General features: G+C 41.1%; 1 protein-coding gene across 1 annotated transcript in view; it reads right to left on the bottom strand.

Moving 5' to 3' along the window:
* sbf2 (SET binding factor 2) overlaps nucleotides 1–14674 on the bottom strand; it is a 316027-nt gene that overhangs the window by 19441 nt on the left and 281912 nt on the right. Inside the window, 1 exon segment of the mRNA XM_034163256.1 lies at nucleotides 13213–13314. Within this exon segment, the coding sequence (XP_034019147.1) occupies nucleotides 13213–13314 (102 nt within the window).

Raw genomic sequence — 14674 nt, 5'->3', positions numbered from 1 at the left:
ATAACTGTATGATGATAAGCATGCCCAGTGTCCCAGTTCCACTGGAAAAGCCTGAATAATGCACTTGGTTGCAGTTTGGGCGCATGCACTGGTGCTGTGCATCACCACATCCACCACACTACGGAACTGCCTCAGAGTCCTGGATGGCAACCACACACACAGACAATCAGTCCATCTTTACCTTTCAAAAGTATCCATCTAATAGTTACGGGCATGTGAAATGTGGTCATCCCCCTGGTCTTCATCTGTTGTGGTCCTCAACACTGAGGCTCTTCTGCTGGATCATGTACAGAGAATCTCACCACTTGGTCAAAACATCGTAGCTGATTCTCCCTCACAATGCAAGTGATACTCCTCATCTCACAATCCTCAAGCAACCTCTTATTTAGCACAAAGTCACAAGTGATGTCCAAGGATCATCTGAACAGACCTAATGCCAAAGGTATAGAGTTGTCACCTTTGCTGCAGTAAAGTTTGGCAGTATGGTGCTGTGCATCACCGCAACTACCCCACTACTGAACCATCCCAGGTCTTGGATGCCAACCACCCAGGCAGTCAACCAATCCAATCCACTTTATTTATAAAGCACATTTAAACAGACCCGAGTCTCCAAAGTGCTGCACAACAAAAGCATAGACACAGAAAATAGCAATAATAACAATAAAATAGATAAAATAAAATAATAGATAGATAAAATAATACATAAATAGATAAAACCATGATAAAAAAATAAATTTCAATAAAATAAAAATAAAAGAAGACAAGGACCGTACAACTCACGCGGTGTTAAAAGCCAAGGAATAAAAGTGGGCCATAAGAAGGGACTTAAAACACTCCACAGTGGGAGCAGATCGGACGTGTAGGGGCAGAGCGTTCCAGAGTCTGGGACCGACCACGGAGAAGGCTCTGTCCCCTCGAGTTTTAAGTCTCGTCCTAGGCACCATGAGCTGGGACTGGCCCTCGGACCTCAGAGCTCATGCTGGAGTGTAGACCTGGAGGCAGTTAATGATATATTGTGAGGCCAGTCCATTCAGAGCTTTAAAAACAAACAAAAGTATCTTAAAATCAATTCTGAAACGTACAGGGAGCCAGTGCAGAGAAGCCAAAACTGGGGTAATAGGCTCACGCTTTCTGGCCCCTGTTAAAAGTTGAGCCGCTGAATTCTGGACTAACTGCAGTCGGGAAAGTGCGTTATGGCTAATACCCGAATAAAGTGCATTGCAGTAGTCTAAACTGAGAAGAAATAAAAGTGTGCATGACTTGTTCAAACAATTTAAAAGGGATAAAAGGTTTCACTTTTGATAAAAGACGAAGGTAAAAAAACCTCAATTTTAAAACCGTGTTAACCTGTTTATCAAATTTAAGATCACTGTCTATGCCAATCCATCCCTGCTTCTCAAAAAGAACCATCTGTCTACCACAGCCTGGTAGCATCCTTCTTAGCCTTCTCCACCTGCCAGGGTCCCCAAAACCCAGAGACACATGACACATGGCACAAAATGTTAAAGCTGATGTTCCCTCACAATGCAACTGATCCTGCTCATCTGAGTCTCCCTCAATAACTGGTCACTTAATACAAAGTCATTCCAGCAGTTCAAAAGGATATTCCAAAGCGACTTAGTACCAATGACATCCAGACACTCACCTGAGGCCACTGCTTAGAGTCAAAATCTCACAACCAAAGAGTAAGACATCAAACACCAAGACCCTAAAGACTTGGACCTTGATTCTCCTGCAAAGACATCAGCTTTGCCAAAAACCTCTGTCCAGCAACCTCATGACTCCATAAGCTTTTCCCAGACATCTCCCAATCTGAAATGTTGAGGACCCAGAGACATTAATGTCACTGCCGAGATCAATTAATGTCTCTACAAATTACACACTTTTGCCACATAAAGATAAACATCTGATGGCCAAATCCAGGTAGTCAATGAAAACCTGGCTTAGTCTTGATCCAGGACAATTGCAAACCCAGAAACTCAGATTCTCATTTTCTCAAGGACTGCACTCAGCATATTCAGTAATTCTGAACTAATTCTTTATTGTAGTAATATACAGCTCACCATAACAAGATAATGGTGTTTAATTATGTCGGGACAGCCATATCTTTATTCACACCGGTGACAGTACAAGTGGAACTTGTTGCAATTACCATATGGTTATGATAACAATGGTTAGGATAACATCAGCTAATGTTGACTCTTGTTTCTCCCTTGAATGAGTAAATGTGGGGTGCTTTTGTTGATCCATAATATCAAGCAAAAAACACAACTGAAAAGCTCCCACATTATTTTCTGCACAACACCTACCAGGGCCAATCATACGCTCAATCTCAACCTGTGATTAGTAGTAATCTATAATTTAAAAGCCAAGTGGCTTCTGTGCATGTGCATGCATGCATGCGTGCATGTGTATAGCTTCGATCACAGAGAAACATGGGGAGAGCTGACATTTCCCGTTTGGCATTCTTATGTAATTTGGGTCAAGGATTACTGTCGCTAAAAAGGAAATTCGATAGAACTAATATTTTTGGAAAAATTAGGGATATTAGCTAACAACATTGAACAATGGATGTTGATAATTACATTCTCGACTCACATGCCATTCCAGCAGGGGGCGGTAAATCATCTATATATTAAAAGCCACAAATGGCCTCTGTGTATGTGTGTACATGTGTGTAAATTCGATCACAGAGAAACGGGGGAGAGCTGACATTTGCTGTATGGTATACTTATGTATTTTGGATAAATCTAGAGCCCGTGGATCCCCACGGGCAATGCGCTAGTGTTACAGAAGTGTATACCGAAATTGTCTTTGACTACAGAATATTGTTGCCAGGGATGTCAGATGTAATAGTGTACAAATTCTTTCCCTTGAAGGCACATAAATTAATCTTGATGGATGGCCGAAAATAAAAGTTGATGTGAACTACATGCATGCAATTATATTACAATAAACTGTGTCATTTTATAGGAAATTAACATTCAAAATCTAAAATAAAATTTTAAAACAATTAAAACATTACTGTTTAGTGTGACGAAAAGTAATTTATTAATTTGCAGATCCTGTGAAGTCAATGTGGCTGAAAATGACATGTCCTCTGGCTTTAAATATGATCACACATCATTATACGTATATTACATTTAAATAAATAAATGAAACCAATCAAAGACTTTTAAAAGCTGTTTTGCTGTAGTAAATGAAGCACAAACATACACTAAATGTACGTGAGCCTACAGCCCAACTTTCTAGCTGTCAAATGCTGCTCGTCTCTTGGCTGCGCTGTGACAAAGCTGCATCATATCATCAGAGCTAAGTGTTCCTTCATGACTTTTAGCATCCATCTCATCATCTGTTGTTCCACTTCTTTGCAGTCTCACACTGTAATAAAAGTTGATTTATACTTCATTGTTCTATTGAGTGTTAAGATGAGGAATTTAAATCATGACACTGAAGGAACCTTTAACCAGAACAAGAGATTAGGAAAGCTGTAGATGAGGTTCAGCTTATTACCCAATAAAAAGCTAAAGCACTTGAAGAATGTGCAGCCTGGTTTTCTGTTAAAGCAGACAGCGATACTGTCACTGCTGTAAGAAATCTAGGAGAATGAAGCTGATCCATTTTACTGCAATTATCGAGCAAACATATTTCAACACTTGTAATGTGACAATGAATGTTTGAATGAATGAATGTTTGAATGTACTGTGCGTCAAAAAGGAGCCAGCTGAGGGGGCTCGGGCATCTTTTTCAGATGCCCCCTGGACGCCTCGCTGGAGAGGTGTGCTGGGCACGTCCTATTGGGAGGAGGCCCCGGGGAAGACCCAGGACACGTTGGAGGGACTACGTCTCACAGCTGGCTTGGGAACGCCTCGGGATTCCCCCAGAGGAGCTGGGGGAGGTGTGTGTGGATCAGGAGGTCTGGGCGGCTTTGCTTGAGCTGCTGACCCCGTGACCCGACCTCAGATGAAGCAGAAGGAAATAGATGGATGGATTATTGTGTGTTTGTCCTGTATCTATCTGATGTCTGTGTTTTTAATTTGACACATTGCGTGCACGGTCACGTCCAGCTGACAGTCTGTGGTCAGCTGACAGGCGCTGTATGTCCACATCAAACCGTATGAGCAAAGCGACTGGACTCTGGGACCTTCAGCCACAACTGACAATGTTGGATTCATGGTGTGTGTGTGTGTGTGTTGGTGGGGAATGACGACCACACACTCTACACGCCATTTGTGTGTGTGTGTGTGTGTGTGTGTGTGTGTGTTGGGGGGGGGGGGGGGGGCAGGGGCTCGGCACAGTTACACCCACGTGTTGCTAGGTGATGCCACATTCATGTTGCACTTTGACACTTTTCACAGACAGGTCGAATGTGATCGCCTGCTCTCTACTATCGTACCAGGAGCGTGGATACAGTTGTATGCAAACGTTTGGGCACCCCTGATGATTTCCATGATTTTCTGTTATAATTCATTTCTTGTCTGGATCAGCAATTTCAATTAAATATATCATATAGCAGACAAACACAGTGATATTTGAGAAGTGAAATGAAATTTATAGGATTTACAGAAAATGTGCAATAATTCTTTAAACAAATTTAGGCAGGTGCATAAATTTGGGCACCCAAACAACAAAAAAAAAAAAACATCAATATTTAGTAGATCCTCCTTTCGCAGGAATAAACACTTCCTATAGCTTCTAATGAGAGTGTGGATTCTGGTTAAAGGTACTTTGGACCATTCTTCCTTACAAAACATCTCAGGTTTGTTGGTTTCCGAGCATGAACAGCCCGCTTAAAATCTCACCACAGATTTTCAATAATATTCAGGTCTGGGGACTGAGATGGCCATTCCAGAATGTTGTACTTGTTCCTCTGCCTTAGATTTTGAGCAGTGTTTAGGGTCATTGTCTTGTTGAAAGGTCCAGCCCTGGCGCAACTTCAACTTTGTCACTGATTCATGAACATTGTTCTCAAGAATCTGCTGATATTGACTGGAATCCATGTGACCCTCAACTTTAACAAGATTCCCAGTACCTGCACTGGCCACACAGGCCCACAGCATGATTGAACCACCTCTAAATTTTACTGTAGGTAGTAAGTGTTTTTCTTGGAATGCTGTGTTCTTTTTCAGCCATGCATACTGCCCCTTGTTATGTCCAAATAACTCAATTTTAGTTTCATCAGCCCACAGTACCTTATTCCAAAATGAAACTGGCATGTCCAAATGTGCTTTAGCATACCTCAAGCGACTCTGCTTGTAGTGTGTACGCAGAAAAGGCTTCCTCTGCATTACATCTCCTTGTGCAAAGTGAGCTGTATAGTTGAACGATGCACAGAGACACTATCTGCAGCAAGATCATGTTGTAGGTCTTTGGAGCAGGTCTGTGGGTTGACTATGACTGTTCTCACCATCCTTCGCTTCAGCTTATCTGAGACTTTTCTTGGCCTGCCACTTCGGGCCTTAACTAGTACTGTGCCTGTAGTCTTCCATTTCCTCACTATGTTCCTCACAGTGGAAACTGACAGCTGAAATCTCTGAGATAACTTTTTGTATCCTTCCCCTAAACCATGATGTTGAACCGTCTTTGTGTTCAGGTCATTTGAGAGCTGTTTAGAGGATCCCATGTTGCCACCCATTAGAAGGGATGCAAAGAGGAGAAACATTTGCAAATGGCCACCTTAAATACCCTTTCTCATGATTGGATTCACCTGTGTAAGGAGGTCAAGGGTCAATGAGCTTACCAAACCAATTTTGTGTTCCAATAATTAGTGCTACATGTATTCAAATAAATGAAAATACAAGGGTGCCCAAATTCAAGCACCTGCCCAATTTTGTTTAAATAATTGTTGCACACTTTCTGTAAATACTAGAAACTTAATTTGACTTGTCAAATAGTGTGTTCATCTGCTATATGATATACTTAACTGAAATCTCTGATCCTGACAACCAATGATTTATAAAGGAAAATCATGACAATTGTCAGGGGTGCCCAAACTTTTGCATACAACTGCAGCCCCACTTTTTCTAAGTGTGCAGCAAGTGGCGTTGGATGTTCGTGTGCGACACCTGGAATTTGGCCGACACATGCCGAGAGGGGGATCAAATCAAATCAATTTTATTTATATAGCGCCAAATCACAACAAACAGTTGCCCGAAGGCGCATTATATTGTAAGGCAAAAGCCATACAATAATTACAGAAAAACCCCAACGGTCAAAACAACCCCCTAAGAGCAAGCACTTGGCGACAGTGGGAAGGAAAACTTCCGTTTAACGGGAAGAAACCTCCAGCAGAACCAGGCTCAGGGAGGGGCAGTCGTCTGCTGGGACTGGTTGGGGCTGAGGGGAGAAAATCAGGAAAAAGACATGCTGTGGAAGAGAGCACAGATCAATCACTAATGATTAAATGCAGAGTGGTGCATACTGACCAAAAACAGGTGAATAAAAAGAAACACTCAGTGCATCATGGGAACCCCCCAGCAGTCTAAGTCTATAGCAGCATAACTAAGGGATGGTTCAGGGTCACCTGATCCAACCCTAACTATAAGCTTTAGCAAAAAGGAAAGTTTTAAGCTTAATCTTAAAAGTAGAGAGGGTGTCTGTCTCCCTAATCCGAATTGGGAGCTGGTTCCACAGGAGAGGAGCCTGAAAGCTGAAGGCTCTGCCTCCCATTCTACTCTTACAAACCCTAGGAACTACAAGTAAGCCTGCAGTCTGAGAGCAAAGCGCTCTATTGGGGTGATATGGTACTATGAGGTCCCTAAGATAAGATGGGACCTGATTATTCAAAACCTTATAAGTAAGAAGAAGAATTTTAAATTCTATTCTGGAATTAACAGGAAGCCAATGAAGAGAAGCCAATATGGGTGAAATATGCTCTCTCCTTCTAGTCCCCGTCAGTACTCTAGCTGCAGCATTTTGAATTAACTGAAGGCTTTTCAGGGAACTTTTAGGACAACCTGATAATAATGAATTACAATAGTCCAGCCTAGAAGAAATAAATGCATGAATTAGCTTTTCAGCATCACTCTGAGACAAGACCTTTCTAATTTTAGAGATATTGCGCAAATGCAAAAAAGCAGTCCTACATATTTGCTTAATATGCGCACTGAATGACATATCCTGATCAAAAATGACTCCAAGATTTCTCACAGTATTACTGGAGGTCAGGGTAATGCCATCCAGAGTAAGGATCTGGTTAGACACCATGTTTCTAAGATTTGTGGGGCCAAGTACAATAACTACAATTTTATCTGAATTTAAAAGCAGGAAATTAGAGGTCATCCATGTCTTTATGTCTGAAAGACATTCCTGCAGTTTAACTAATTGGTGTGTGTCCTCTGGCTTCATGGATAGATAAAGCTGGGTATCATCTGCGTAACAATGAAAATTTAAGCAATGCTTTCTAATAATACTGCCTAAGGGAAGCATGTATAAAGTGAATAAAATCGGTCCTAGCACAGAACCTTGTGGAACTCCATAATTAACCTTAGTCCGTGAAGAAGACTCCCCATTTACATGAACAAATTGTAATCTATTAGATAACTATGATTCAAACCACTGCAGCACAGTGCCTTTAATACCTATGGCATGCTCTAATCTCTGTAATAAAATTTTATGGTCAACAGTATCAAAAGCTGCACTGAGGTCTAACAGGACGAGCACAGAGATGAGTCCACTGTCTGAGGCCATAAGAAGATCATTTGTAACCTTCACTAATGCTGTTTCTGTACTATGATGAATTCTGAAACCTGACTGAAACTCTTCAAATAGACCATTCCTCTGCAGATGATCAGTTAGCTGTTTTACAACTACCCTTTCAAGAATTTCTGAGAGAAAAGGAAGGTTGGAGATTGGCCTATAATTAGCTAAGATAGCTGGGTCAAGTGATGGCTTTTTAAGTAATGGTTTAATTACTGCCACCTTAAAAGCCTGTGGTACATAGCCAACTAACAAAGATAGATTGATCATATTTAAGATCGAAGCATTAAATAATGGTAGGGCTTCCTTGAGCAGCCTGGTAGGAATGGGGTCTAATAAACATGTTGATGGTTTGGATGAAGTAACTAATGAAAATAACTCAGACAGAACAATCGGAGAGAAAGAGTCTAACCAAATACCGGCATCACTGAAAGCAGCCAAAGATAACGATACGTCTTTGGGATGGTTATGAATTATTTTTTCTCTAATAGTTAAAATTTTGTTAGCAAAGAAAGTCATGAAGTCATTACTAGTTAAAGTTAATGGAATACTCAGCTCAATAGAGCTCTGACTCTTTGTCAGCCTGGCTACAGTGCTGAAAAGAAACCTGGGGTTGTTCTTATTTTCTTCAATTAGTGATGAGTAGAAAGATGTCCTAGCTTTACGGAGGGCTTTTTTATAGAGCAACAGACTCTTTTTCCAGGCTAAGTGAAGATCTTCTAAATTAGTGAGACACCATTTCCTCTCCAACTTACGGGTTATCTGCTTTAAGCTACGAGTTTGTGAGTTATACCACGGAGTCAGGCACTTCTGATTTAAAGCTCTCTTTTTCAGAGGAGCTACAGCATCCAAAGTTGTGCTCAATGAGGATGTAAAGCTATTGACGAGATATTCTATCTCACTCACAGAGTTTAGGTAGCTACTCTGCACTGTGTTGGTATATGGCACTGAAGAACATAAAGAAGGAATCATATCCTTAAACCTAGTTACAGCGCTTTCAGAAAGACTTCTACTGTAATGAAACTTATTCCCCACTGCTGGATAGTCCATTAAAGTAAATGTAAATGTTATTAAGAAATGATCAGACAAAAAGGGGTTTTCAGGGAATACTGTTAAGTCTTCAATTTCTATGCCATATGTCAGAACAAGATCTAAAGTGTGGCTAAAGTGGTGGGTGGGCTCATTTACATTTTGAGTGAAGCCAATTGAGTCTAATAACAGATTAAATGCAGTGTTGAGGCTGTCATTCTCAGCATCTATGTGGATGTTAAAATCACCCACTATAATTATCTTATCTGAGCTAAGCACTAAGTCAGACAAAAGGTCTGAAAAATCACAAAGAAACTCACAGTAACGACCAGGTGGATGATAAATAATAACAAATAAAACTGGTTTTTGAGACTTCCAATTTGGATGGACAAGACTAAGAGTCAAGCTTTCAAATGAATTAAAGCTCTGTCTGGGTCTTTGATTAATTAATAAGCTGGAGTGGAAGATTGCTGCTAATCCTCCTCCTGGACCCGTGCTTTGAGCATTCTGACAGTGTGACTCGGGGGTCTTGACTCATTTAAACTAACATATCATCCTGCTGTAACCAGGTTTCTGTAAGGCAGAATAAATCAATATGTTGATCAATTATTATATCATTTACTAACAAGGACTTAGAAGAGAGAGACCTAATATTTAATAAACCACATTTAACTGTTTTAGTCTGTGGTGCAGCTGAAGGTGCTATATTATTTTTTCTTTTTGAATTTTTATGCTTAAATAGATTTTTACTAGTTATTGGTGGTCTGGGAGCAGGCACCGTCTCTACGGGGATGGGATATTGGGGGGATGGCAGGGGGAGAGAAGCTGCAGAGAGGTGTGTAAGACTACAACTCTGCTTCCTGGTCCCAACCCTGGACAGTCATGATTTGGAGGGTTTAATAAAATTGGCCAGATTTCTAGAGATGAGAGCTGCTCCACCCAAAGTGGGATGGATGCTGTCTCTCCTAACAAGACCAGGTTTTCCCCAGAAGCTTTGCCAATTATCTATGAAGCCCACCTCATTTTTTGGACACCACTCAGACAACCAGCAATTCCAGGAGAACATGCGGCTAAACATGTCACTCCCGGTGCGATTGGGGAGGGGCCCAGAGAAAACTACAGAGTCCGACATTGTTGACTGAGCTCACGCCACAGAATACCAGTTGAAAACCAATTGCCTGCACATGCAATATACTTGGCCTCCATTCCTTCCTGTGTCTCCTCCAACACAACTAATGAGCCTTGACACGTGTGGAATGAGTGGGAGAAAATAGTTCATGGATCCCCCAAAGGGTTTAGTAGAACATCCAGTGATAAAGAAAGCCCACGACATGCAAACAACTGAGATTAACGCTGAGATTACTTCAGGACCACAACAGACGAAAGATTCATACTGCATTTATAATGAAGAAAAGGGTATGAGAAAAAAGATTTAAGAAGTAGGAGGTTTGAGTAGAAAAACGAAGAAGACAGGCCTTGATTTTGTCTGCTGGTTGTCTTTAGTCCGTAAACAGAGACAGGGCATGCAAACCACATGGAGCCCATTTCCCTGTGTGGGTTTGAACAGAACCTGGTGGAGCCAATGGCCCATGGACAAAGACGGTCTGGACCGGAGCTGTGCCACGCACAAGGGGACTGCACTTTTCAACAGCAGCACAACAAACACGTGAAGGACACGCATCCACGACTGTGAACATGGAAAATATGAGCTCAGACAGCAAACATGCAACAAAATGCTGAGTGCAGCAATGAATAGATACTGACAATTGTTGACTCCAGAAACAGACATTTGCTTACATGCCTTGAAATCATAACCGTGTACTCCCATGATTAAAATCAGCACAAGTCAGTGACATCAGGCTTGAAGCCTCCAAACCTTTCCTTCTCATCTTCACAATAATCAGGTCAACAGTAACAGATCTGATGAGAAGGCATGGAAAAACATGTGGTGGAATTTCTGAGTTATTTAAGAAATCAGCATTCTAAATGGAGAATAAATACAAATTCAACACCTGAAATCTAGTAATAATGATAAATGCCACTCTTAAATGAAAATTTTGATGCGTCTTTGATTGGATACTAGACAACGTGAGGATAGTGAACTGATGATGTAGCCTCTGTGATTAATTAGTAATCACACTTCATACACAAATATCAGGCAACTGAGTATTTAATAAAATGTGCAGAATTACTGGGGCAAAATGGGGGAAAAACAAAACAGGCACTGAAAAGTCAAATTATAAAAATGCCTTCCAGAGGGATACAACACCCTTGAAATAGCTAAGCTATTGAAGTGTGATTACCGTACACTCAATCATTTTGTCGCAAATAGTCAACAGTGCCACAAGAAATGTGAGGAGAACAACAGATTGAAATGAAGTGCAAAAGGAATTAAATGTGATGCTAACAGGAACCTATTACCCTCCAGTGCTAACACATTCCAGGAATGCAACCTACCTGGAGTGTCCAGAAGCACATGGTGTTCAGTGCTCAGCAACATGACCAAGATAAGGGAAGCCTGAGACACAACCACCACTGAACAAGACTCAAGATTGGGCCAAGAAAATCTGAAGACAGAGTTTTCGAAGGTTTTCCGGACATATCAAATAAGAGTACCCTCTTGGTGGACCAGATGAGTGGGCCTGTGGCTCCATCACTAATGGACAAAGAGTACAACTTTGAGTCAGACACCAGCAAGGTGGAGGAGGGGTACTGGTATGGGCTGCTATCATAAAGGATGAGCTAGTTGGATCTTTTCAGGCTGAAGATGGACTTAAAATCAACTCCCAAACCTACTGCTTGTTTTTAGAAGCAGTGGTACAGGATAAAGTGTGCATCACTCATGAAGGCCATGATTTTTATGCAGGACATTCTTCCATCACAAGCATCCAAGCACTCCACTGTTTGGCTAGCCAATAAAGGCCTCAAAGCTGACAGAATAATGATATAGCCCCCCCCCCCCAAACTCACCTGACTTTAACCCTAGTGAGAATTTGTGGAACCTTCCTAAATGTGAAATCTACAGTGAGGGGAAACAAATACACCTCTTTGAACAGCATTTGGGAGCCTGTGGTTGCAGCCACATGAAAAGTTGAACAGTTCAAAAGTTGACCAAGATGACTTGACTGATCATCAACTTATCAAAAAAACTGAGACTCCATGAATGAAAGGCTCATGGCAGTTATTGAAATAAATGGTGGCTATATTTGTCATTGAATAATTTTCAGAAGTATTGATTTGTTAATTCTGAGTTTGTTAACTCTAATAACTGAAAATAAACAAGTAAGATGGGAAAATTTTAGTTTTTCAGTTAGATGCACAATAATTCTGTATGGGCAGCAAGATAGATAATTATTTACCACTGTTGCCTCTCAGCAAGAAGGTCCTGGGATCACATCCCACCTGGTCCTTTCTGTGTGGCGTTTGCATGTTCTCCCCATATTTCTGTGGGTTTCTTCCAGGTGCTCTGGCTTCCTCCCTCTTCCAAAGTCATGCAGGTTAGGTGAATTAGATACTTTAAATTGACCGTAGGTGCGAAGGTGTTTTTCTGTCTATATGTGGCCCTGCACCCTGTCCAGGGTGTACCCTGCCTCTCGCTCAATGGCTGCTGGGATAGGCTCCAGCTCCGTTGTGACCCTTAACTGGAATAAGCAGGTATAGAAAATGAATGAATGAATAATTCTGCACATTAATAGTTGCCTAATAATGATGCAGACATACAATGAGAAAGCCAAAACTCATTTTGCCTTTGTTAAACAAGGCAGGTCTCAGTCTCATTATCTGTTTGAAGCAAATGACTATTACACATTGCACATTAGTAAACTCTGTGCTACTCTGCATGTTTAATGCTGGGATTTAGCTCTTTACGCGCTGTTAGTTCTGACAGATTGATTCCACTCTCTTTCTCTCTGTTTGAGGTCCTGCGGCTACAAGTGAGGCCCAAGTTCAACGCCGCCTGCTGGACCCTTGGCTGAAGGCCCACATACATACTTTCCCTGAGTCTGGTCTGCTTGAGGTTTCTTCCTCAAAAAATGCCAGAGGGAGTTTTTCCTTACCACTGCCGCCTAAGTGCATGCTCAGGGAAATTGATAAGGTTAGAGCTTATACATGTGATGCACTTTGGGGCGAGTTATGTCGTGATTTAGCTTTTTTCACAAAGAACATACAGTATGTAATTCATGAGGATGAAAAACACTTTCTGAGGAATTCAACTTAAAAAAAAAAATCTCTGGCATGTTGATAAGGTGAAATTTATTTATTTATTTATTTTGGTTTGGGGGTGGGGGGTGCATTTTAGACAACTACTGCCCATGGGAGTCATTCCTAAAATCTATGACTGAACCATCATTTTCAACCTCAGTTTCACTCTTTTTTACCCCCATCTTTATATCTACTGTAATGTTTTCCTTATTCGTACATATTCTCCCATATCTATTGGACCTACTTGTGTGTTTATTAACATTGGTATTTGTGCATTTTTCTCACTTGTGTAGTAATGTCCCAGCCGTCCTCCAGGCTAAGGAGAACAGATGAGCCGCTGTCCAGAAGCTCCACCAGAATCATTGCCAGCTGCAGAATCTTGTGAAGCTGTGGAAGATCAGATACATGCAAGTGAAGAGATGCACGCACACCGTTAATCGTCTCCATGCGTACCTTACTTTTTTCGGATTACTGCTAAGGTACTTGTTAAGGACTCTTGTGAAGACTTTCCCATGGACAATATACTGCAACAGTATATGATACGTATAATTCAAGTACAAAGGCTGCAGGAGGTCAATCGGAGACCCGGTATGATAAGAACTCTGCTGATATACAATCAGTGTATACACATCAATTTCCCCTGGGAAAATGGCTTTGGAGTAGATTTAAATAATATGTGAAACTTACACACAGGATGGGCCAAGCAGGCTGGAAGGCCATTCTCACATTTCAGCTGACCCTAAAGCCCTGTTCCCACTTTCACAGATATGCATCCTTCATGATTCACAAGATTTTCAAAAATTCCTTTTTTTTTTTGTTGCAAACCTTGACATACTCTGGTAAAACCATACAATGCGGATAAGTACATACAATGACATCAGTGGAAAGTTTCCCGAAAGCGTCAAGGTTTTAGTAAAGTTATATTACGGGTGTGCTACAGTTGTTTTTGTATATGTCACATGGTACAAATCCAGCATGCTATATCATCAAACTGTATTTTAGATCACACTGGTGGGAACAGTTTACCACAGTTACAGATAGTCATCTTCTGGGATGCATATCAGTGAGCAGGGCTCTATTACTGTTTCTCAAAACTCGATATGATACGACACACTGAACGTGAGAGTAATATGAAAAAAATGTATTCAAAAGTGGACTTTTACTCAAAGGGTGTTGTTGGGGGGCCGTTTCCTCATCTTTCAGTCTGGATAAGCCCTGGTCTGAATTGTCTGAACAGGGAGAATGGAGAACTTATGTATTTATGTGGAACACGCTACCTGATTGACAGGTAAGAAGGTTCTATCTGTGCTTTTATCTTGTGCCATCCTCAGAAAGAGACTTTGGGCATATATTTGGGAAAAAGCAAAGTGATAGTATTTTTTTCTTTTAATTGCTGCGGGTGTGCTGCTGTCCTGTTTTCGTGTCTGCTGCTTTATCTGTGCTAAAACAGCCAGATGTGCACAGACTTGGAAAAATATCAAAGGATAAATATAAAACTCACAGCGGATGTGCTGCTCTTCTTCACTGCATCGTTACCTTGCTGTGAGAGTGAGATGATGCACTGTTTATTCAACTTGGAGCTGCTACACAAGCAGTAGACTTAACAGACTGCCACATCCAGCGCTGATATATTGAAAAAAATGGGGGCAGGATTACCAGTATGCATACTGAATGTCTTATACTGGTACTTTGATAATACCAATAATACCATGATCTGATATATAGACCCCTATCAGTGAAAGTGAGA

The sequence above is a fragment of the Thalassophryne amazonica genome, chromosome 2 (assembly GCF_902500255.1).
Source record: "Thalassophryne amazonica chromosome 2, fThaAma1.1, whole genome shotgun sequence".
NCBI lineage: Eukaryota > Metazoa > Chordata > Actinopteri > Batrachoidiformes > Batrachoididae > Thalassophryne > Thalassophryne amazonica.
Note: the sequence above shows the minus strand (reverse complement) of the source record. Positions and strands in the feature narration are given on the sequence as shown.